This window comes from Vombatus ursinus, unplaced genomic scaffold, assembly GCF_900497805.2.
Source record: "Vombatus ursinus unplaced genomic scaffold, bare-nosed wombat genome assembly UNPS02014924.1, whole genome shotgun sequence".
NCBI classification, from domain to species: Eukaryota; Metazoa; Chordata; class Mammalia; order Diprotodontia; family Vombatidae; genus Vombatus; species Vombatus ursinus.
Window position 1 is genome coordinate 5,364,302 of NW_020954702.1, and position 22,714 is coordinate 5,387,015.

General features: G+C 37.8%; 1 protein-coding gene across 1 annotated transcript in view; it reads right to left on the reverse strand.

The window, feature by feature from the left end:
- The window catches only part of PDXK (pyridoxal kinase), a 78,520-nt gene that overhangs the window by 20,904 nt on the left and 34,902 nt on the right, over window positions 1–22,714 (reverse strand). The window contains exons 3-7 of the mRNA XM_027843662.1: window positions 18,766–18,870; window positions 10,462–10,545; window positions 7,832–7,878; window positions 2,592–2,677; window positions 966–1,011 (exon numbers count right to left, since the gene is read on the reverse strand). Coding sequence (XP_027699463.1) covers window positions 966–1,011; window positions 2,592–2,677; window positions 7,832–7,878; window positions 10,462–10,545; window positions 18,766–18,870 — 368 coding nt within the window. The remainder of the gene's footprint in view (window positions 1–965; window positions 1,012–2,591; window positions 2,678–7,831; window positions 7,879–10,461; window positions 10,546–18,765; window positions 18,871–22,714) is intronic.

A 22,714-nucleotide genomic window follows, 5' to 3' on the forward strand; every position in this document is an offset into this window, starting at 1 on the left:
CCTCATAGGACTGTTGTGAGGTTCAAATGAAGTATATATACACTATGTAGCGCTTTGCAAACCTAAAAGCTCTATGTAAATGCTAGCTATTATAACTGTCATGTTAGAAACATATTTTCAAAAAGCTTACACAAATTAAACAAACTTGAGTTCGCACAAATTACAACATGGACTTCAGTATTTTAACTGGGCATCTAGGTCTTTGGGAGCCTAAATATATCTTTACAGTGTGGGTCGGAATTGAACAGGTTTTCCAGCTTGTCTAAGATTTGTCCTGACATACTCGGCAAAGACAGTAGAGATCATAATGGGGGATTTTGTCCTTTGTATTGTCCCACTGTCATTACAGAGGCTGAGGGATTTGAAACAGATGGATGCAGTGCTGACATTTCTATGTGCCCCTATTTTCTGAACTAACTTTATGATCATGTTGTTCTAGTTCTGCTTGAAAAAGGCAGGAAGAAAAAGTGAACATTCATATCATGTGACCCAGGAAGGGGACACTATATCAGCTTCCAGCAGGCAGCAGGGAGGGGGCAGCAGCACAGGACCAAAGGGGTCAGAGATGGAGATCTGTAAGGGACTTAGAGGTCAGGTGATTCAACTCTCTCATTTTATAGATGATAAAATTGGTAAAGTGAAATCTATCTTTATCCTGGGTAACAGTTTCATAAAATCCACAAGACCTTTTACAATGCATTATGTGAAAATAAATAATAAATGAAATATGCCATGGGCAGAATACTTCTCTCCATAGCATTGCCTGAAATTCATTTGCCTTGAAATCTATTTGCCTTAAAGAGAATTTCCTTTCCTTCTCTCTTCTTTCCCACCTCATCAATTAAAGACAGTCTTGAATATAAAAGGTGCTGAAATCCACAGGATATAACAAAGTTGATTCTTAAATTATTTTGAGGTAGTATGCAGTTAAAATGAATTATAAATTCAAAGGTAGCTATGCCTACCTCTAATGCTTCTTCTTGTGTACAAATCTTTTTTCCAGTGAGTAACCTAAAGGACAAACAAAAAGAACAGGGGAAGGAAACAGGAAGAAGAAAAACTAATAAGGTTTATCAAGTTTTTGGTTCTATGGATTAGGTTCTCAGAGACATGTTTCATGTATGCTTTAAGCCATAACCTACGATAATGAATGTCAATCTAAAAACACAAAGGCAATAAAGTAGTATATAGAAATGCATAAGAATATAATGTTATCTGTTACATACTATCAGGAAGAATTTACCTTTGAAAATAAAAATATTACAAGTTTTTAAACTAATGAGTTTATATATTCTGTTCAAAAGCTTGATTAAGGTTTATACAGAGCAAAGTAGAGATTATTATACAATACCAAACTACCATCCAGGTATCTCTCAGTTATCTAAATAAATAGGGAAATACTCTATAATTACAACTTCATTAATTAAAAATTTTTTTCCCCCTTGTCTTACTTATCTGAAATTAATGATGTATTGCCAGACAATTTTTTGGGGGGAAAACATTTTACAATCATGGCTTGTCATTGCTAAAAAAAAAATTCACGCCCAAACAGTAATGAGACTTCTCTTCCTTCCCTACTTGGTTGCCAGGGCAGGCCTAATCTGTTGGCATAGACTCAGAAAACCCAGTGTCATCTATACCATAATGAGGCAGGTATTACAATAATGTATTAATATGTATTTTAAAATTTTAAAATTTAAAAAAAAAAAAAAGAAAAAGAAAGCATTTAAAAATCAGTGAGTTAAAAATCTGTTCTCCAATATGGGTACCCTGAAGCATTCTTTTCAGCCATCAAGACACACATTTTTACTGGAATCTTAAAATTTTGGGTAAGTTTTTCTAAGGCGTACTACATACACATGTCTTTTGGGATTGGCATGCATGAGTTTTCAGGTCCTTAGCTTGCTGGAGCACAGTTTTCCAAATAGTTATCTTGATGTTATGACATCCAGTTTCATCAACTACCCAAATTTCTACATGGAATAGGATGGCTAAAAAAAAAAATTTTTTTTCTTTGCTTCCTAAAGACTACACATGTCAAGGAAACCCTGAAAGAAGTGAAAATACCACCTGCTTCTCTTTGCATACACATAGGTGAAAAATTCAATCAAAATAACTTGTCACCAAACGGTTACTGTTAAAAACTATAGTTTTGGGGTAGCTAGGTGGCACAATGGATAAAGCACCGGCCGTGGAGTCAGGAGGACCTGAGTTCAAATCCGGTTGCATACCAGACAGTTGACACTTACTAGCTGTGTGACCCTGAGCAAGTCACTTATCCCCAACTGCCTCACCAAAAAACAAAACAAAATTAAAAAAAACCATAGTTTTGTCAATTTAGCTAAATTCTGCTTGTGAATGGCAAGTAACTTGCTTACCTTCTAGAAATGAATTAACCCTTTCAGACAGGTAATCTACTGGGGCAGAAAATTTTCTAAAATGGTACCTCAGTAATCTGAAAGAACTCATATCTCCAGCACCAAGCCCATCAGAGAGAAGATTCCTACATGATCTCAGTGTTACCCTCAGTAACCTTACATTTAGAATTGTGTACTTAACAAGAAATCTTTAAAAAAAAAAAGTTAATTTACTCAGCCTCAAACTGATTTGGAGTTATTATATCTGCTACAGGCACAACTTTTTCCTTGTAAACTGGAAGGAGATCTGCTGGAACATACTATGAAAAAGAAAAAGAGAAAAGTTATACATTAAGCAAGAAGTAATAATTGAGAAACTACTAGGTATTCAGGACAGTGCTTAGCATATTCACAGAATACAAAACAGTACAACACTCAGTATTACCCTCAAAACATTTATATTTTAACTAGATATAGGGCAAACACGTGGAAAGATATTCAACAAATTATGACAGTGTATGCTAAATGCCAAATGAGTGGTTCAGATAATAAGTGCTATAGGAGCTGAAAAGAGAGAGAGATCACTATGGGCTTTGAGGGAGGACTTTACTTTGGACTTTATGAATAGGTAGGGTTCCAAATGTCAGACATAGAGGGAAGGGCATTCCAGACAAGGAAACTGCATGTTATAAGGGATAATGAGTAGATCAATCCTTTTTCAATCAGAATTCTTATAAGGAAATAATGCAAAGAAGGGAAAAATCATAGGATGAGATAAAAGAAATGGGAGAGGCTACATGGAGATGTGTCAAACTTTCTAGTTTTAATTACAAAATGCACAGAATAGAGAAAATTTGCTTACTTTTAATTTTGGCTAAAGTGATTAAAATGTACCCCCTGGTCTACTAGAATATTGTTTTCTTTTAGGATGTCGGATTAGTAGTTCAATATGACAATTTTCATTAGATTTCAGAGCTCATCAGATTTCTCTAAAAAAAAAAAAAAATCAGGGGGCAGCTAGGTGGTATAGTGGAGAGAGCACCAGCCCTGGAGTCAGGAGGACCTGCGTTCAAATCTGGCCTCAGACACATAATACTCACCACCTGTGTGACTCTGGGCAAGTCACTTAACCCCAATTACCTCACCAAAAAAAAAAAAAAAAATCAGATTGAAACATACAGTATGTGAGCATCTGATAGAAAACTCATGGACTTTACAGTATACTTCAGATTACCAAGGAAGTTTTTAGATGCCTATTAATTAGCTAAAATTTCCTAGCACTGGTTTATCATAAGGTTACTTCTCTGGAGTAGAGGTACTGAAACATATTTGACAAGTGAGCTGGTCATGCAACATTTACCACTCACACTCTGAATAAAGGTAAACTCTGGACACATTAATCATGATACGGTGACTGAACAAAATCTAAATCCTGAATGATCACTTTACTTGGTTTAAGTCCGATAGCTTTACTCATACTGATTGGACTTAAGAATTTTTTAAACGATAAGTACAAAATTGCTCCCACCTAACCAACAGTCCTAACTACTTAGAAATGAAATAAAAGCATCTTTGGAAAATGACATTTCACTATTGACTTCATGTATTTTAGCTAGGTCTTAATGGAAAGGTTTTACTAGCTGACTTTTTTGTTTTTTTTAATGATGGCGTAAATGAAAAACAAGGGAATAGCAAAAAAATACATAACCATGAGGTTATGTAAATTAAAATGAAAAGATAAACTGGAAAACTATTAAGTAAAAAAAAAGTCCAAAACAAAACAGAAGAACAGATTTATGTGGCAGAAATGTGGTTTTCCAATATTAGATGAGATAATATGGGTGATGGAAAGACTTGCATGAACTGATGCTGAGTGAAATGAGCAGAACCAGCAGAACACTGTACACAGTAATAGCAACATCGTGCAATTGACCGACTTTGTTAGACTTAGCTCTCCTGAGCAATGCAAGGATCTAAGACAATTCCAAAAGTCTCATGATGGAAAATGCTATCCACATCCAGAGAAAGAACTATGGAGGCTGAATGCAGATTGAAGCATACTCTTTTCACTTCTTTTGTGTGTTTTCTTTCTTGTGGTTTTACCCTTTTGTTCTGATTCTTCTTTCACATCATGACTACTGTGGAAACATGTTTAATATGATCATATACGTATAGCCTATATCAAATTTGCATGCTGTCTTGGGGAGGAGGAAAAATTTAGAACTCCAAAACTTATAAAAGCGAATACTGAAAACAAAAAATAAATACATAAAATTATTTTTAAAATTCATAAGGGTGAGGCAAATCTGTGAATTGTTTCTAGTGTCCTTTGTGGCAACTGATGTCTAAGCCAGGGAAGAAGATGGAAGTTTTAATGACCCCAATTTTGTTCTTAACACTGGAAGACCAGTCAAAAGATGTCATAGCCAAGGATCCAGATACTTACCAGAGCAGAAAGTTTTGAGAAAAAGTATAAAGTTAAGGACGAGTACAGAAGTAAATGCCTTCCCTAATAGTACAGCCCCACCCCTCCATCCTCGACCCTTTGTGGGGTTAAGGGGAAAGCAGCTAGAAACTATCAGGCTCTATTTCTCAGAAAGTGACCAATTTCTCACTGAGCTTAAATGGCAAGAAAAGGTAGGAATGGGTCAGAAGTCTGCTTTTTAATGTTTTTGCAAACAAAAATGGAACAAATCAAGTCTAATGTATCTTAATTGTATTTGCTAACAAAAAAGAAACTGAATGAAAAGCATTGGATTTTAAGAGTCATGAAACCTGGGTAACAAATCCTAGCTCTGCTATTAGGTGACTGTGGCCAAATTATTTCACCTCTCTGTCCCCAGTTTCTTCTGTAATATGATAGGGGTGGAGGCATGATTTCCTGGGTCTAAATGCCATAACCCATGATGCTAAATCAACAAGAAGCAGGGAGGCTACATGGCAATCTGAGTAGGAACATAGTTACTGTAGCTTTCAGCAGGGCAGCAACAAAATCATCTATCTAGCTTCCCACAGGAGATGGAAGAAGGAAGGAAAGGAGGAGCACAGGAGCAAAGGATCAGAGATTTAGAGCTGGAAGGGGCCTCAGAAATCATTTAGTCCAACTCCTTTATTTTACAGATGATGAACCCGGGATGACAGATCTTTGCTCTGGGTAATGGTCTCAGAAGATCTAAGGGGCCTTTTATAATGTAATATATAAATACATTTGGATTTTATAGATAATAAATCAGAAAGTTTACTTCTCGTACTGAACAAAGCTGATAGCGTTTTCTTTCAAGAAAGATAATTTAGCATTGTATATAATACTCTGCACTTGACTTTTGGCAGGAAAATTCTAAATCAAAGACTGTGAGTGAGGTAGAAGGAGAGGGAGAGAGAAAGAAATAGTGAGGAGGAAAGTAAGAGGAAGAAGAGACAGAATGAACAGTAACAACACAGTTTTAATCATTGGGCTAACGAAAATAGCCTCTTCTATCACCAAACATCAAATGAGCAAAGCCTGAAACGCTGGTTCCCTACCCACCCATGAATTTGGCCAACATCACCACCTTCTTCCTTCACCCTGTTTAAAAGGTGTGAAGGATGAGGTGAGGAGAAGCAAATATAGTTTGGGAATTAGTACTTTAGAGTGTGATATAACTCTGCTTGAATCTGAGTAAGTTTTTGGGCAGCGCAAAGTGTGCGTGCTTTGTGTTCAGAACCCAGGCTGCAGTGAAGTTGTGCCATGCAACACCCTGGATTCATTACATGTTTGATTTTGAATTAATTTTTGGTCATTGCGCATACAGAAACTTTATACTGTTGCCAAATTTTTTGCGACCTCATGTAGGGTCATGACCCACAGTTTAAGAAGCGCTGTAGAGTCTAAAGAACCTCCAGGAGTCAGGGAGCAGGTCACTTAGGGCTTCAGCAAGTTCGCTCAAGGAAAAAGAGGGAAAGGTAGAGTGACAATATTTTGTGAGCCAAAAATTGGGACATTTGATCTGATCAAGGAGCATCCTGTTAGGGGCAGCTAGGTGTCGCAGCGGATAGAGCTCTGGCCTTGGAGTCAGGAGGATATGAGTTTAAATCCAGCCTCAGACACTTGACAGTTACCAGCTATGTGACCCTGGGCAAGTCACTGAACCCCTGATTGCCTCACCAAAAGCAAAAAAAAAAAAAGGGGGGGGGATAGCATCTTGTTACACATAAACAGATTTCCTTTTCTTTAAAGTGGGATTGTCCCAGAAAATCCAGGATGCATGGTTGGTGTAAATACAAGGAACCCCTGGGACCTCAGTCCACTAGGATAGAAAGAAAGAAATAGAACAGAAATTATACAGTTAACATAAGTCAACTATGACATGATTCTTGGGAAATGAAGCACTATAGACAGGAGACTAGGGAGAAGAAAAAAAAAGACACTAACTAATGCAATGGTTCCCCATAATTTTTTTTTACTCCTAGCATAATAACCTCTGCTGAGAAGAATCTGTACACATTGAATGTTTTAGCTGGTAACACTATATGGGTGTGGAGTTCACGTAGTTGTCTTTAAATTAGAAGAGCTGTTTTTGTTGAATTCTTTGTGAGTTCAAAATCTGACATGCTGAGGTCAGTGCTTATGTGTAACAGACAAATTTTGTTTACTTTGCAAATACTATACTTACCATACAATATACGCTGGGTAAGTAAAATTTAAATGAAACTAAATTATTTATAAATTTTTTTCTGCATTAATTTTGAAGTATAGATTTCCAAGAGGCAGCTACGTAGCTCAGTGACAGACTTCCAGGCCTGGAGTCAGAAAGATCTGAGTTCAAATATGACCTCAGACTAGCTGTGTGACTCTGGGCAAGTCACTTAACTTGCCTTAACTTAAAACGCCTCAGTTTCCTCATCTGGAAAATAAGGTGGAAAAGGATATGGCAAACCACTCCAGTATCTTTGCCAAGATAATCCGAAATGGGGTCACAAGGAATCAGACACAACTGAAATGACTGAACAAACAGCTCCCCAAACTACCAGTACCAGAGCTCATCCTATACAGTGTTACATAATCTTATTTAGATTAGGATTAGAAGAGTTCTGTAGCAAATTATGGGTATTTCTCCAGATACTTCCAAGCTTTCATCTGCTCCTTAAGTTCAATTATTTCAAGTTCCCCAGCCATGTTTCATAGTGGAGAGAGTGTTGTTAATAGTGATGGAGTCTGGAAAAACCTTGATTCATATCCGGCTTCTGGTGCTTTCTGGTCATGTGACCACTGGCAAAAAAATCTCAGTTTTCTCTTCTGTAAAACCTGAAGTACCTATACCTCACAGAATTGCTGTGGGTCTCAAATTCCACAATGTATTTAAGCTGGCCTCAATTAGCATGCCATACAAATGTTACATTATCATTACAAAATACTGAGCAATATATTGGCACCCTTTCAGTTACTTTTAGAAGTGAACCAGCTTCATCATTCAAGCAGTCAGGGAATTACTAACCATGGAGCCTTCTCCATTCCACTTGTCACCCATCACCGGATCACACACTGCAAAATGAAAAAGTACTTTAGGAAAAGACCCTTTTCATGTCATGACAGAGAGAAATAGGATGTAACATATTCTTCAATGTTATAAGAATCTTAATTATTAAAAACAAGATTAAAAATACAAGAAAATATGATAAAGGATCTTGCTTCTTTTCCACCATGCATCTTGTTACATGGCCTTCTACATTTCACTGTCCAAAGCTGCCTTGTTAATTTCTTTTTAATTTATAATCAGTTTCATTTTCTACTGAGACTATATGACCGTAGAAAACCAGCCTAGAAGCCATAGTGACCCTAGATTCAAGTACAGCTTCTGATACTAGCTGTGTGAGTATAGGCAAGTTATTTAATGTCTCTGTGCTCTAGGTAACTGCAGCAGAAAAAGTGTTGACCTATGCTGGCAAAGAGACTTTCTTCATCCAGGAGCTTCTTGCACTAATGAATGGGTCCAGGCCCCATTCCTCTCTCTTCATATTCTTTGTGAGTAGAAATATTATTATTATGGAAATAACAGTGACCATTTCAAATTTTACTAAGTAAGCCCCAGCTTAATAGCTCATAGATAGCATTTAAATGTTTATAAAGAACTTTCCTCAGAACAAGACAGGATCAGAAAAGGTACGTGATTTTCAGGTTGAGTGCTGGAGAACTGGGTTTGAAGCTGGGTGAGAACTCCGGTTTTTTTTTTTCTTTTTTTTTATTATAATTAACAATTATCCACACATAAAAACATTTCAATATAGCTGCCATAAAAAGGACTGTACAAGGTGTCCCAAAAATTTAGTGCAGTTTTAAAGGTTTAAACAAATAGCAGTTTTAAGGTTTAATAACTTCAGAAGTATAAATACTACAAACTTACAAAGAAAAGTATTTGAAATGTTATCTGAAATTTTAAAATACTGATGATTCAACATAACCCCATCTTGTGCTATCTACTGCTCTCGACAATTTTGAACTTTGTAAAAACTTTTATCAACTGCTGATTAGTGAATCAATGGAACACATTTGTAATCATAGCCTTAGGATCATCCAAAGAACAAAGCATACGTGATGGTTTTGATATAGCCTCAAGAGAAAAAAGTCTAATGGAGGTAGAAGAGGAGACCAAGGCAGCCAAGCAAGAAGACCTCCTCCATTTATCCACTGGTTTGAAAGTATCCAGGATGTTATACACACAATACATAATGACAGTATGCCCCATCTTGTTAAGATTTAAAATGGTATTACTCAAAATTCATAAAACTAAATAAGTTTAAAAAATTACATAAACTTTCAAATGTTTTTGTAGGTTTGTAGTATTTATACCTCTGAAAAAAAGGTTTTTTTGGTCGAGGCAATGGGGTGAAGTGACTTGCCCAGGGTCACACAGCTAGTGAGTATCATGTGTCTGAGGCTGGATTTGAACTCAGGTCCTCCTGACTCCAGGATCGGTGCTCTATCCACTGCGCCACCTAGTTGCCCCCTACCTCTGAAATTTTTAAAGGTTAAAACTGTACCAAGACTTTTGGGACATATGGCATATGAAACTGAAATTGTTGTGCATAGCTTGTTTTGAAAATTTTACAAGGTAGTAACTTGTCCCATTTTTGTCTCCTAAAATTATTTTTCATTTGTCCTAGGTATTTAAAATGTTTTGCTGACACTCTTTTTTTGTGTTTCCATCACTACCCACTAATTCTCCCCACTCTCAGCCCACAAAAGAATTCTTAACAAGTAAGTATTGTCAAGGAAAACAAATCAACACATTAGCCACATCAATTCAGGACTTTTTCCTACCACACCTAAGAAATGTCTCTCATGATGCCCTCTTTTTCTCTCTGCTCTCTATCTCTATGATCCTTTCTTCCTATTTGATTCTGAGTTATATGAATCAAAACTCCCAGTTCTATCTGTCCTCAAGTTCTTTTGATATTTTGGTCTTTTTCTTCTATTTACCAGCACTCATTTTTTGACTCTTCCCTCCTTACTGGTATTATAGACCCCACAGCTGGGCTGAACAGTCCTCCTCAGTTCCAAGATACAGATTTATCAGCCTGGGTCCCTGACTTGTATAACCTCTTGGATACAATGGGTTCCTGCTCACTGTCAGTCACTTTTCCCTCAGGGATGAAGTAGCCCCCTGGATGGGTTTTTTTCTCTGTGATCCTTTCCTCTTTGTGACTGCACAGAGTCATCACCTGTTTTTTGTGGGGGATTGTGCGGGGGTATTTGGGCAGAATTACTGAAGCTACCTACAGCTACCCTACTGCTGCCCACACAAGCTTTTCACTTAAGATTACACTTGCAATCCTGGGCATGTGGTGATGGTTAGGAATAGCACTGAGTATTCTGAGCATTAAAGTGCTCCTGTTAACACATGCTCTCGGGAGCACCCAATACCTCGCACGCCCTAAGGCAAGGCGGCCAACTTGCCTCCTTTTCTATCACTGTGAACATGTTGTCATTTTAAACATTTGCATACCTATACTCTTATTCTCTCAAGACTAATTTGAAAACCTCACTGAAAGAAAAGCATTGGTTTGTCATCTAATGTGATCTTGCCTGGAGTCTGGAAATAGAGGAATAAGAAAAACAGCTTCCTACCGTACACCAAGCTGGAATTCTGCTGCTTCAGCTCTCGGATTATGTCAACTACCATTGCAAGGAATGATTTATCTCTTGTGTAACCTTTAGGAAGAAAAACAACAAAGTGCACATGAGCTAGTTTGACTAAAAGAGAACGCTCATGACCTGGAGAAAGAAAGGATGGCAACTGCTATGAATCAGACATTTCTGAACTAAAGTGTTCTATGACTATTCAGCAGAACTGAGAGGAAGCAAGAACTCATGGAGCCAACTCACTAAAAAAAAAACACCCCACCATGGAAGAAATGTTGAAAAGTAAACAGTACCCACTGAATGGTAGATTCCTAGAATTCCATATTAAGTATTAACTATTTTCTTGTTAGTTTGGTTTAAAAAAAAAACCCCAACACTTTTCTAGCCTTATTAGAGGCATTAGCATGGAGCTAAATCCTCAAAAGTACTTGTAATATGACTGGAGCAATATAAGGCACTGCTTAATCCAAAAAAAATTTTGGATTTTGCTGTTTGAGAGGTCTCCATATTTAAGAAAATCTCCAGTTTTAAAATGGAATGTCCTACATTGCCATTTTGGATGTTTAAATTACCATTAATGAAGAATGAATTCTACTAGTCAAAATAAAGATATCTAAGAATAATCCTGTAAAGTAAGAAAACAGTGAAATCTTAGGATAAAATAGTACCAAACTATTAGAACAGCATCCTAATACCATTGAAATTTACTAAATAATAACATTATCATACTAAAAACAAGATCCTTAGAGCACAGGAATCTGTTCGTTCCCCTAAAATTTACACAGGATAAGAATCAGGCCAGGTAAGAGGAGTCACAGACAGGAAAAAGAAAGTGAACTACAGTATAGATTACTAGAATTAGGAGAGCTAAGGAGGCTATATAGCAGGTTCACCATAATATGTTAGATAAGCCATTTCACATCACTGTGTCATAGATATCCCCAATGTGCATATTGTTACTGTTTTTAGCTTTGATAAGTACCGAATGAATAGAGTTTAACTTAATACAACTAACTTATTAGCATCTGAACTAATGAAAGACAAGGGAGATCAGAGATTCACAGAAAATCCCCCAATCTCATTTTAACCAATAATTTCAAATTCTTTTATCAACCTTTAAGAAAGAAAACCAACCACCAGCACTCCTGTTAATAAAATGGATGATTTTCTTCTTCTCTCCATTTCTTAAATACTAAAACCCAAATGTCATTCTTTATGTGGATGAAATAAAGACAGGGTTGGTAACACATATGGCCCTGCTACGCTACAATGAATAAGACAATAATCATATACTGCCTTGTATTATTAGTTAACTTTTCTCCTGAAGTAGACTTGAAACTTCTTGAGAGTAGTGCCAGAGTTATATACTTCTGCGTCCATTATAAGACCTAGCAGCAGTTCTCATACACAATTTTTGATTGCTTATGATTTAATTTAAATGAAGGGGACAATGAAATATTCCGAAGATAGGCAGCAGAAGCAAAGGGGAAAAGCAAGTACAGTATTATAAAAGCTATTAGAGAAATCAGTCAATGACTAATAAGAATAAAAACTGCTTTATTCCATAAAATGCTACAAAGATATTGTTGGTAAAGGGGAAAATACCATCCGGTGCTATTGTAACTCCTGCCCAACAAGTAAAATACTTATAAAATAGAATAAAACACTCCCAAGGCTTCTTACTGACTTTAATGAGAAAGAATTACAGACGTATTTTTTGTGAGAAGGCAGTCCTTACTGGGACTATTTTCTCTAAAAAAATCACTCCTGTGCTTCATAATAAATGTTAATATTTTGCTGAGCCAAAAACCAATTGTTAATTCTAGTTTTAGAGGTCATGCTATAAATACGTGGGATCTTCATTATAGTATTAGGACAATTCATGGAGCCTAGGGGTATGCAACCATACAAAAAAAGCCTTGGTATCAAAGAGGCCCTTGGGATAATTTTTTAAATTAATTAAAAAATTTTTCAGTGTAATAGATTAGGTACACAAGACACAATAGTAAATGATCATGGTAATCTAGTGTTTGATAAACCCAAAAACCCCAACTTTTGGGACAAGAACTCTATATGACAAAAACTGGTAGGAAAACTGGAAAACAGTATGGCAGAAACTAGGTGTAGACTAACATCTCACACGATATACCAAGATAAGGTCAAAATGGGTACATGATTTAAACATAAAGAGTGATACCATAAGCAAATTAGGAGTGCAAGGAATAGTTTACCTGTCAGATCTACAGATAAGGAAAGAATTTATAATCAAACAAGAGACAAGAGAGCATTACTAGATGTAAAATTGATGTATTTTTATTATATTAAACTCAAAAGAGTTTATACAAGTAAAACCAATGCAACCAAGAGGATTAGAAGGAAAATAGAAAACTGGGAAACAATCTTTACAGCACATATCTCTAAGGCCTCATTTGTCAACTATATAGAGAACTGAGTCAAATTTGTAAGAAAACAAGTCATTCTCCAAATGATAAATGGTCAAAAGATATGAACAGGCAATTTTTAGTGAAAAAATTTAGCTACCTATAATCACGTTAAAAAATGGCCTAAATCACTATTGATTAGAGAAATGCAAGTTAAAACAACTCTAAGGTACCACCTCACACATATCAGATTGGCTAATCTGACAGAAAAGAAAAATGATAAATGTTAGAGAAGATGTGGGAAAATTGGTGGAGTTGTGAACAGATCCAACCATTCTGGAAAGCAAACTATGCAATCAAATTGTACACACCTTTGATCCAGCAATACCATTTTAGGGAAAAGGACCTACATGTACAAAAATATTTATAGCAGCTCTTTTTGTGGTGGCAAAGAAGTGGAAATTGAGGGGATGCCTATCAATTGGGGAATGGTTGAACAACTTGTATATGGCTCTAATGGAATACTATTGTGCTTTAAGAAATAATGAGCAGGTGAATTTCAGAAAAATTTACATGAACTGATGCAAAGTGAAGTGAGTAGAACCAAAAGGACATTGCACACAGTAACAGCAATATTTTACAATGATCAACTGTGAATAAATCAGCTATCTTCAGCAATACAACGACCCAAGACAATTCCAAAGGACTCATGAAAAATGCTACCTGACTGCCTCACCAAAAAGAAAAAAAAAGAAAGAAAAATGCTATCCATCTCCAGAGAAAGAACTGATAAGAGTCTGAATGCAGATGGAAGCATACTATTTTTCACTTTATTTTATTCACTTTTTTTTTCTTTTTTGGGTCTGTGTCTTCTTTCACAACATGGACTAATATGGAAATATGTTTTGAATGATTACATATGTATAACCTATATCAAATTGCTTACTGTTTCAGGGAGGGGACAGGTGAGGAAAGGAGAAAATTTAGACCTCAAAAAAATTTTTTAAAAAATGAATGTTAGGGGCAGCTAGGTGGTACAGTGGATAGATCATTGGCCTTGGAGTCAGGAGGACCTGAGTTCAAATCCAGCCTCAGACACTTACTAGCTGTGTGATGCTGTGCAGGTCATTTAACCCTAATTGCCTCCTCCACCTCCCCAAAAATGAATGTTAAAAATTGTCTTTACATGCAATTGGGAGGAAAACAAAATATTATTTTAAAAAATTCTTCATAATCTCTAGAGAAAAGGCTGATTTGTAATATAAATCTACTATGACGAGGGAAAAAAATGTTTTCCTCCATTAATAGAAATAGTAAATCAGAGCTGAGTGCTTATACTACATAAACTACAAATAAAAGACTAAATAAAACTGAGCTGCTGAATGAGGCTGGAAGAAGTTATAAAACTGAACTGACTAGGTCCACTACAAATTTATGTTATTTAATTTTAACTGAGTCATTAGAAGAGCAAAGCAAACTTTCTCTTCTCTCCTCAAGCTTCTCTCCACTCTCAGGTAAAAACCTTCCCTAACACTTTTCTCAATCAACAAAGTGTGGAATTCCTGTTCCATAGTCAATACATTTTCTTTCATCTTATTCCTCTCTCATTCCTCTCCTTCCACCTACGAGCTGTCCCAGAGATCTGGCTCCCTCCTGATGACACTATATCCTTGGCCATCCTATCCAACACTGACCATTCACTTACAGCTCCCCACCCTTTAACCATTTCTAGACTATCTCTACCACAATCACTCAACTCCTTTGAAATTCACTCAATTACAATTTTATGCCAGTCTAGATCATGGTGACTATTGCCTATTTAGTGGCCCCTAAAGCCTCCCCTTATATCAGGGAACTTTAACACCCATATTCATGTTATCTTCCTCTCCCTAACATACAAATTCCTCCATCTCCTTAAATCCCATGATCTAATCCTTCACTCCACTTCAGGGAGAGGGAATTCGTCCAGTCTTTACTATGTGTCAGACACTATGTTAAGCGCTGGGAATACAAATCAAAAATAAAGCTCCTCCTTAAGGAGCTTACATTCTAATAGGGGAAGACAGTGTATGGTCACAAACTGGATCTCATCATTACCTACAAGTGTTCTGCTTTCACAATGAAAAACTCTGACATTCCTCTATCTGATCATAACCATTTCTCCCTTGCCTCATTCCTCCTAAATCTATTCTCTGTTCTCATTTAGATCTCGAATCCCTCCAACCCCTCAGTATTTTCTCAGGCTATTTTCCCCTGTTTTGATTTCAGCATCTTCTATTTCCAATCATGATCTCCTTCTCATCTCCCCAGCTCCCATGTGGTATGGGGTTGTGGATCTCAATAATGTCCTTTTCTCTATTCTTGTGACCAAGAATAGTCAGGAACAGTTTTGCTTTCACCTGGGAAGGACCCCAGTATATCTTCACCATCCTTCCCTTGGGCAAGGGACTCTCCATAATACAACAATCTAAGAAGCAGAGATGCCTCACTTTCTAAGGACACTGATGCCCCGTACTACAATGATGACCCAATAAGAGTAGCCTAGAGAAGTCCACAGTGACAAAGACCTTGGATTGCATGGCAGCCCATATAATGGACAAGGGGGTGTGAAGTCAACCCTAAGAAAATCCAGTATCCAACTCACTCTGTCAAGTTTTGAGTAATACAGTAGATGGGGAGAACCCAAACACTTCTGGACATAGTCCACAGTGAACTACTGACATTCATTTTCCTACAGTTCAAAAGGGAAATCCAAAAATCTGCTGGATGCTTTGAGTTATGAAAAACCCAAATTCCCTATCTTGATAAGCCCCAATTGCCAAGTCACATGCCAGTTTGCCTCTTTTGAATGGGAACCTAGAACAGGCTACAGCTTGGGAAGGCCTAAAGTGGGCCATTCAGCATTCTCTTCCCCTAAGCATTTATGACCCCATGGAGACCACGTTTTGGTTTCAAGCCTGAGCTGAGTTCAGTAAAACCCTAGTTGCTATTGAATGAATGATGCAAGATCAAATAATTACATTTCACAGAGAACTATTATAAGTTGGGCAATACAAGATGGTCCCTGTAATAAGATATACAGGGAATAAAAGACTTCTATTGTTAAATGGAAATGGTACATTCAAAATCACACTTACGTAGGTCTTTGAGGTATTAGTATTCTTAACAAACAGGCTGCAACTCTACCACACGTTGATGCCTTCAGTCCCAATCTGCCTCCTTGACTAGTCCAATAGGCCCTGACCTATGAGGACCCTGCTCCTTACAATGGTGTTTTGCATGGTTCACCAAATTATGTGCACTACAAGAGAGTCATGAGCACCTAGATTCTGGTGTCCATTAATTTGTTAATAGGATATGAGAGATGGGGATTTTGGCAAGTCCTCCCAGTGTGCCAAGCTAAGGAACTGCATTTCTGGTATGTGAGAGAGCCTTGAGGGATGGGCTAGATAAGATCTTCATTTCCACTGATTCGTTGGTAATGGACATGACATGGTTCTGGTTGACTAATCAGGGGTCTGGAGAGAATGGGACTAGGCAATCAAAGGCTCTTCCATCTAGGGTTAAGGCCAGTGGAAGAATTATGCCAATGAACTCTTCCATATACAGTGGTTGGCAGGTATGTCAGCAAATATGAGAGACATATATGACTTCTGCCCTCATGAGCAATCAACTAAGGTTGATGAGGGCCATGATGCCAAGTTGTAAAAAGGTCACATGAGCCCTTAAGGATAATATTTCTCTTAAAGATAATATTTCTCTCCAACAGGACTCTTCATAACAATCAAAGCACCCACTTGTCCTATAGCATCTTCAGCCTACTTTCAAATGGCAAACTGAGCTCCTCCAGAACTGCCCAATTCAGGGCAAGAAGTTTGCTTCTACTAAAGAAAAACTTAGTCAATATGCCCTAATTATCAAGGTAAGGTATTCTACCTCATCTACACCCAACTGATGCCATCTTAGGAAGAAGGCAGTCTTGGAATACAGTTTTCCAATAAAGTAGGCTTACAACCAAGAATAATTTACCCTACAAAGCTAACTGTATCCTACAGGGGGAAAAAAACAACCTTTAATGGAATAGAAGACTTTCACATATTCTTTATGAAAAGACCAGAACTTTGAAGAATAAATATAAGAATCCAGAGAAACCTGGAAAGGTAAATTTATTTGAGGAACTGGGAAGAGCTATATGTTGATGTCTTGCTACTATTCTAAATGGGGAGAAGAAACAAGAAACAACCTTTAGAAACTTAAAATGTCTTCAGAGGGTATTGAGGAAGGTAAATAAGAAAAACAGGCACTGGGGTCTGATTGCTTATAATCTGGGCTTTTAAGAGAGGGTAAAAGGAGGACTATATTAGTGTAGAAAGGAAGGAGGATTAACTTGCAATTTATTGTAAACAGAGTATGTAAGAAGGATATAAAAACATGGAGGAAGGGGTCAGGGAAGCAGGCATCAGATGAATCTCACTCTTCTGAAAGTCAAAGATTGAGGGAAATACACACACACACACACTCACATACCCAGGGTGATGATAGTCATGTGGAAAAGAAACTTCCTGATCCTGAAGGGGGATTAAAAAAGGGGGGAGGGGGTGCATGCAGCAGGAAAAGAACTAGAATCTAAGGGGGTACCTTAGGTTACCTTAGACAATTGGGGAACAGCTGAACAAACTGTGGCATATGAATGTAATGGGATATTACTGTGTCATAAGCAATGACAAAAGATGATTTTAGAGAAACTTAAATAATATGAACTGACATCTAATGAAATTAGCAAAACCAGGAGAATAATTTATACAAGGACAACTATACCATAAAGAAAAACAACTTTGAAACACTTCACTTTGAAAGATCTCTGTAATGAAATGTGATACTCACTCCTACTGACAAGAGTTAATGCACACAAAGTACAGATATACATTTTTAGATATGGTCATTTTGTGGATTCATTTTGCTTGACTTTACTTTTTTCTCATTTATTTTTCTTGATTATTTGGGGACAGGAGTATGGGGCACAGAGATAGTAATAATGAGGCAAAAAAAAAAAGATTTTTAAACATTTTTTAACAATTTTAACATTTTTTTTTAGGCAATTGGGATTAAGTGACTCGCCCAGGGTCACACAGCTAATAAGTGTCAAGTGTTTGGTCTGAGGCCGGATTTGAACTCAGGTCCTCCTGACTTCAGGGCTGGTGCTCTATCCACTGTACCACCTAGCTGTCCCAACATTTTTTTTAAATGCACAAGGAAGTTGTGGCTGGTGGGTTGTATGAGCTTGGGAGCTACAGGAGGGGAAAGTCAACTGAGTAACTGTACTAAGTCAGACACACTCCTCCTGGGAGTGGAGGGCCACCAGGCCCTAAAAACAGGTAAACTTGACCAGGTTGGAAAAATGCAGCAGATACTTCTAGCCTGGGAAAGATGGGGAGACCCAGTCCTTTAAAAAAAAAAAATACACAGAAGACAACAGTGCAGAACGAAGGATAATTTTGAAAGTACATGCTGAACTTAAGATACTTTCTTTTAACGCAAGTGATATGAAATGGAGATTCACAATTTCATAAAGAATTATAATTTTGTGTTCTGCTGTGTGTATGGAAATATTCTTTTTAGTTGTTTCACATGGGAGAGGGTTAAGCTATAGTAAGGATAAGTTCTAGAGATGTGACACAACTATAGCAAAAGGACAAGATGGCAGAAGGTAGGCTGGAAGGCAGATGGTAATGCCCAAGGGGCTGTGGGTTCATCTCTTTGCCTACCAGAAAGTATAAAAAAAGACATAAACAGTTATAAGGTGAAAATCACCAGGTAAATTTACTTCCTCTCCTAATCACGCATACTAACACTCTACTAAGAGGCAACTAGTCCTTTTAAGGAAAAGAGAAGGGTTATATTTTCTTACCTGTGAGAACATAGTCATACTTATTCACACTGTTCAGCTTAAGACCTTCATACAGCTCATGGAGTTCATTTGAATTTAATACCTGACCTTTCCAGTATGGATAACCTAAAAGAAAAATAAAAGTACTGAAGCCTTTACTTACAGTTATAGACATGACCAATATCAATATTAAAACAATACTTGCTTCCCTAAAATAGCATTTTGGTTACAAACCACCATCTTTTCAACATCTTTTTATTATATTTTTAAAATTTTATTTCTTTATTCTAAACTGAAACATACAAAACTCATAATGCACATGAGTTAAGCTGTTGATTCAGCTTATAATTTTCCTGAAGAATGGGCAGTGTCTCTAGTGAAATCCTAAAATCACAAAATTGGTTACTTTAGCTTGGGGTTTTTCTAGAGTAATTCCTTTTTTAGACTATCAGTAACCATTTTCACCTCCATGTGATAAGTTTCAGATAATTTCCTCAGGGCAATTTTGGATAAGAAGAAGATGGAAACACCTAAGGGCAAAAATGGAAGGTTGTAGGGGATCTTTTTAGAAATTTTAGAGATAAGAGGGAAGAGCAACAAGCAATTATTAGCTCACTAGATGCTGGAGGAGACTGCAAGGAATGTAAAGAAAATACCAAGACCAACATTCCTTAGTTGTTGGCTACATTCTGCAGAAGTTTGCCTGCCAGCATTATAAATAAGAATGAAAGTAAACTGGCCCAGCATATTTAGTATAAAAGACATCACTCTTGGCCTTTAAGGTCCATTTTATGAAGGCTGACAGAGCTTGATGTGACTGTTTTAAGTGATGGTGGTAGCGGCAAGATAGGTCACAACTAGGAACCCAAAGGCCTGGGAATGGAAGTAGTCTCCAACCCCGAAGTTTTGCTGCATTCCAAAAGAGATCATAGACAGGGAGACAGGAGAATGAGAGAAGTGAGAGAGAGAGATATAACTTTCACAGGGGGCAAGAAAGCCCCAAGCTTATACTGTTACTGCTCCAAGAAGGAAAGTTATTCCTTCCACTGAAGGAGCAAAGGTTGGGTGGGCTTTCACCTGGGGAAGTTGCAAGAGAAGTTCAAACACAAATCTCATGAGTCTCTAATTGCTCCTGAGGGTATGGCTTAATGAAGCCAATGCTGAAATGGTCTCCCCAGTAGTAAAGACATTGTTACAGATTCAGCTACATGTAGGGGCTGCCCTTCGTTCCTTTTTCTGTGGCTGAGATGGGGAGCTATTTCCACTAGAACACAAAATATTTCCCTTAGGGATCTTCAAGGGAGAAAGAAAAAGAAAATTGTTTTCATAGATGAGATCTGTTCTACTCCACTGCACTCCTTCTCACAGCTCACCATGTACCCCCTGAATAGCCAGCCTCAGGGGAATCAGATCTCATCTTCTGAGTGGAGTCCTACCATAACGATAATATCTTCAGAATTTAGCTATGTATCTCCCTGCCAGGGGAAACTGTACAGGTATGGGCTGATAAAATGGGAAAATCGGAGAAAGATATAAGGAGAGCTGCAGCTATGCCTTGGGGCACTCTGGGAGAGGAGGGGGGTGGAAAGGAAGCACAAAACCCACTATCTTGCTATCAGAGGGTGAGGACACCAGGTTGATATAAGAGAGCACCTGATGACTATAGTGTCCATGGAGTATAGGGAAATTCAGAACTCATTCCTTCAGCTCCACCTAAGCCCTACCCCATTTGGATCATTCCAAAACGGTTATAGAAGGTATACCGCAGAGGGAAGAGATTTGAGTCATCAGTATCTGTGCAAGTCCTTTTGGCAACCTCTGTGTGGATTAATGTGAGTAGGGTCACATGGAAACCCTTGAAATTGCAAGGCAGATGACACCTGGAAGTTTATAGTGAATTATAGGGACCTACAGTCTTCATTTTACTATAGCTAATCTGACTTCATTAATGTTATAGACCAAGGAGCCCAGGCCCGGGATGAGTATTATGTGGCTACTGACTTCATCAATACCTTTTTTCACTTTTCCTTTGTCTGAGACAAGTCAGGAGAAGTTTGCTTTTGTCTGGGAATGAGTTCCGTATATTTTCACTGTCCTTTTCCCAGGATCACCTGAACTCTCCCTCATGCTGCCACATTATAATGGGCCTGGAAACCTGAAAGACTCATCTCTTCGTGGGGGTACTGATGTACAGCACTACAATGATGACAAAATGTTGACCAAGCCAGGTGAGCCACGGTGTCAGAATCCTTATATAAGATGGTAGAGGCACAAGGAGTAAGAAATCACCTATGAAAATCCATGGTCCAGTCTATTCAGTCAAGTTTGGATGAATTCAGTAAGTGGGGAAATTCTAGGATTCAGAGGATTCTAGGAACAGTCTGGAATAAGCTACTGACACAATCTAAGAAGAAAACCTGGAGACATGCAAGTTTTGGACAACCCTCTTTCCCAACCTGAGTAACCTAGCTTTCCATTTACCAAGTCACCCACAGGCACACCTCTTTGAAATAGGGTCCAGAACATGCTACAGCATGGAAGATATAAAAGCAGGCTATCCAGCAATCTCTCCCCTTGGGCCCTCACAGGACTCATGCTGCTGGAGGTCTCTGTCTTGAAAAAAATAAGCTGGCAAGCATTTGGCAGAAAGACTGTTGGACTTGTAGAGATACATGTTTGCCAAAGGGAAAACTCCCTACTACCTCTTTTAAAAAGCAGTTGTTCACCTATTTCTCGGTCCTACCTGCTCTTTAACAGATAACATGGGGTCATAATCATCCTTTTCATCCAGAGTTGCCTCTTAGGAGTTGGGTGATACAAGATGCGCAGGGTACACAAGACTTCTACTGCTAAACGGAAATGCTTCATTCAAAATCATACTTGCCTGGATCTCAGCAGGACTAGTGCCTTTCAAGCATGGACCTGCCACTGAGATCTGAGATTTAGTTCTTTCAAATGGAGGTAGGGGGAGGGAAAGGAAGGGAAGAAGTCTAGAATTTTTAGCTTTTGTTTTGCACTATTTTTTCTTTTTTCTTTGCCTTTACTGGTGATGCCTTCAGAGATAAGGGAAAGTGAGCTGTAACTTTTTTCTTCTTCTTTTTTTTTTCCCCTTAGTACTGCCTATGCCAGGAACACTGTCTAATAAAAGCCCAAAAGCATTCATATGGTAGAAGGTCCTCTAGTAGATCCTTAAGATTTGCGATTATGGGATGGTAAGTAATAGGACCAATACTGACCAGGGTTCCCCGCTACTCTCCCACTTGGATATAGTTAGTTTTTTCACAAAAAGTCAACAAAGCTGGGTCATGATTGGCCCTGGGAATGGGCCAAGGCTCAAGCTGTTCCCTCTTGGACATAACTTTTCCTGGTAGCATCTGGCCATGCAGTCATAGCTTCCTCCTGGTCATCTAACATAAAAAGACCCATCTCCATGGGGCTGGGTCCTTCAGACTTGGTGAATGCCCTGAAACCACTGGAGTCACTACATCCAACCCTGCTGACCAGACAAATTTCTTTATGGAGAAAAGGGGCAGGGGATACGTCTACCCAAGCTAAGTTCTGGAGCATCCTCATTGTATACCTTTCTATGTCAAGGCTAAGTAAATGGACCCATGAGTACCTCATTTTGTTCTGATATTAAGCCTGAACTGACTGACAACCTAAATCAGGTCTGCCCTTAACAAATGGTCAGAAGTGAGGGAACCATGAACAGTGTCACAGAAAACAATGAACATTACTTCAGTTATTACTGAAAAAAAGAAGACCTATTGGTCTTCTGAAGGGAGGGTCTACCTGGAAGGACATTTAGTCCTCATGGAAAGATCATTTAATATAAGAAAATGACAACATGCCCCCAAATAATTTATATATTTAATGCAATACTGATCAAAATGCCAAGGGATTTCTTCATAAAGCTGGATAGAATCATATTGAAATTTACCTGGAAAAAACAAACAGGAAAGAATGTAAA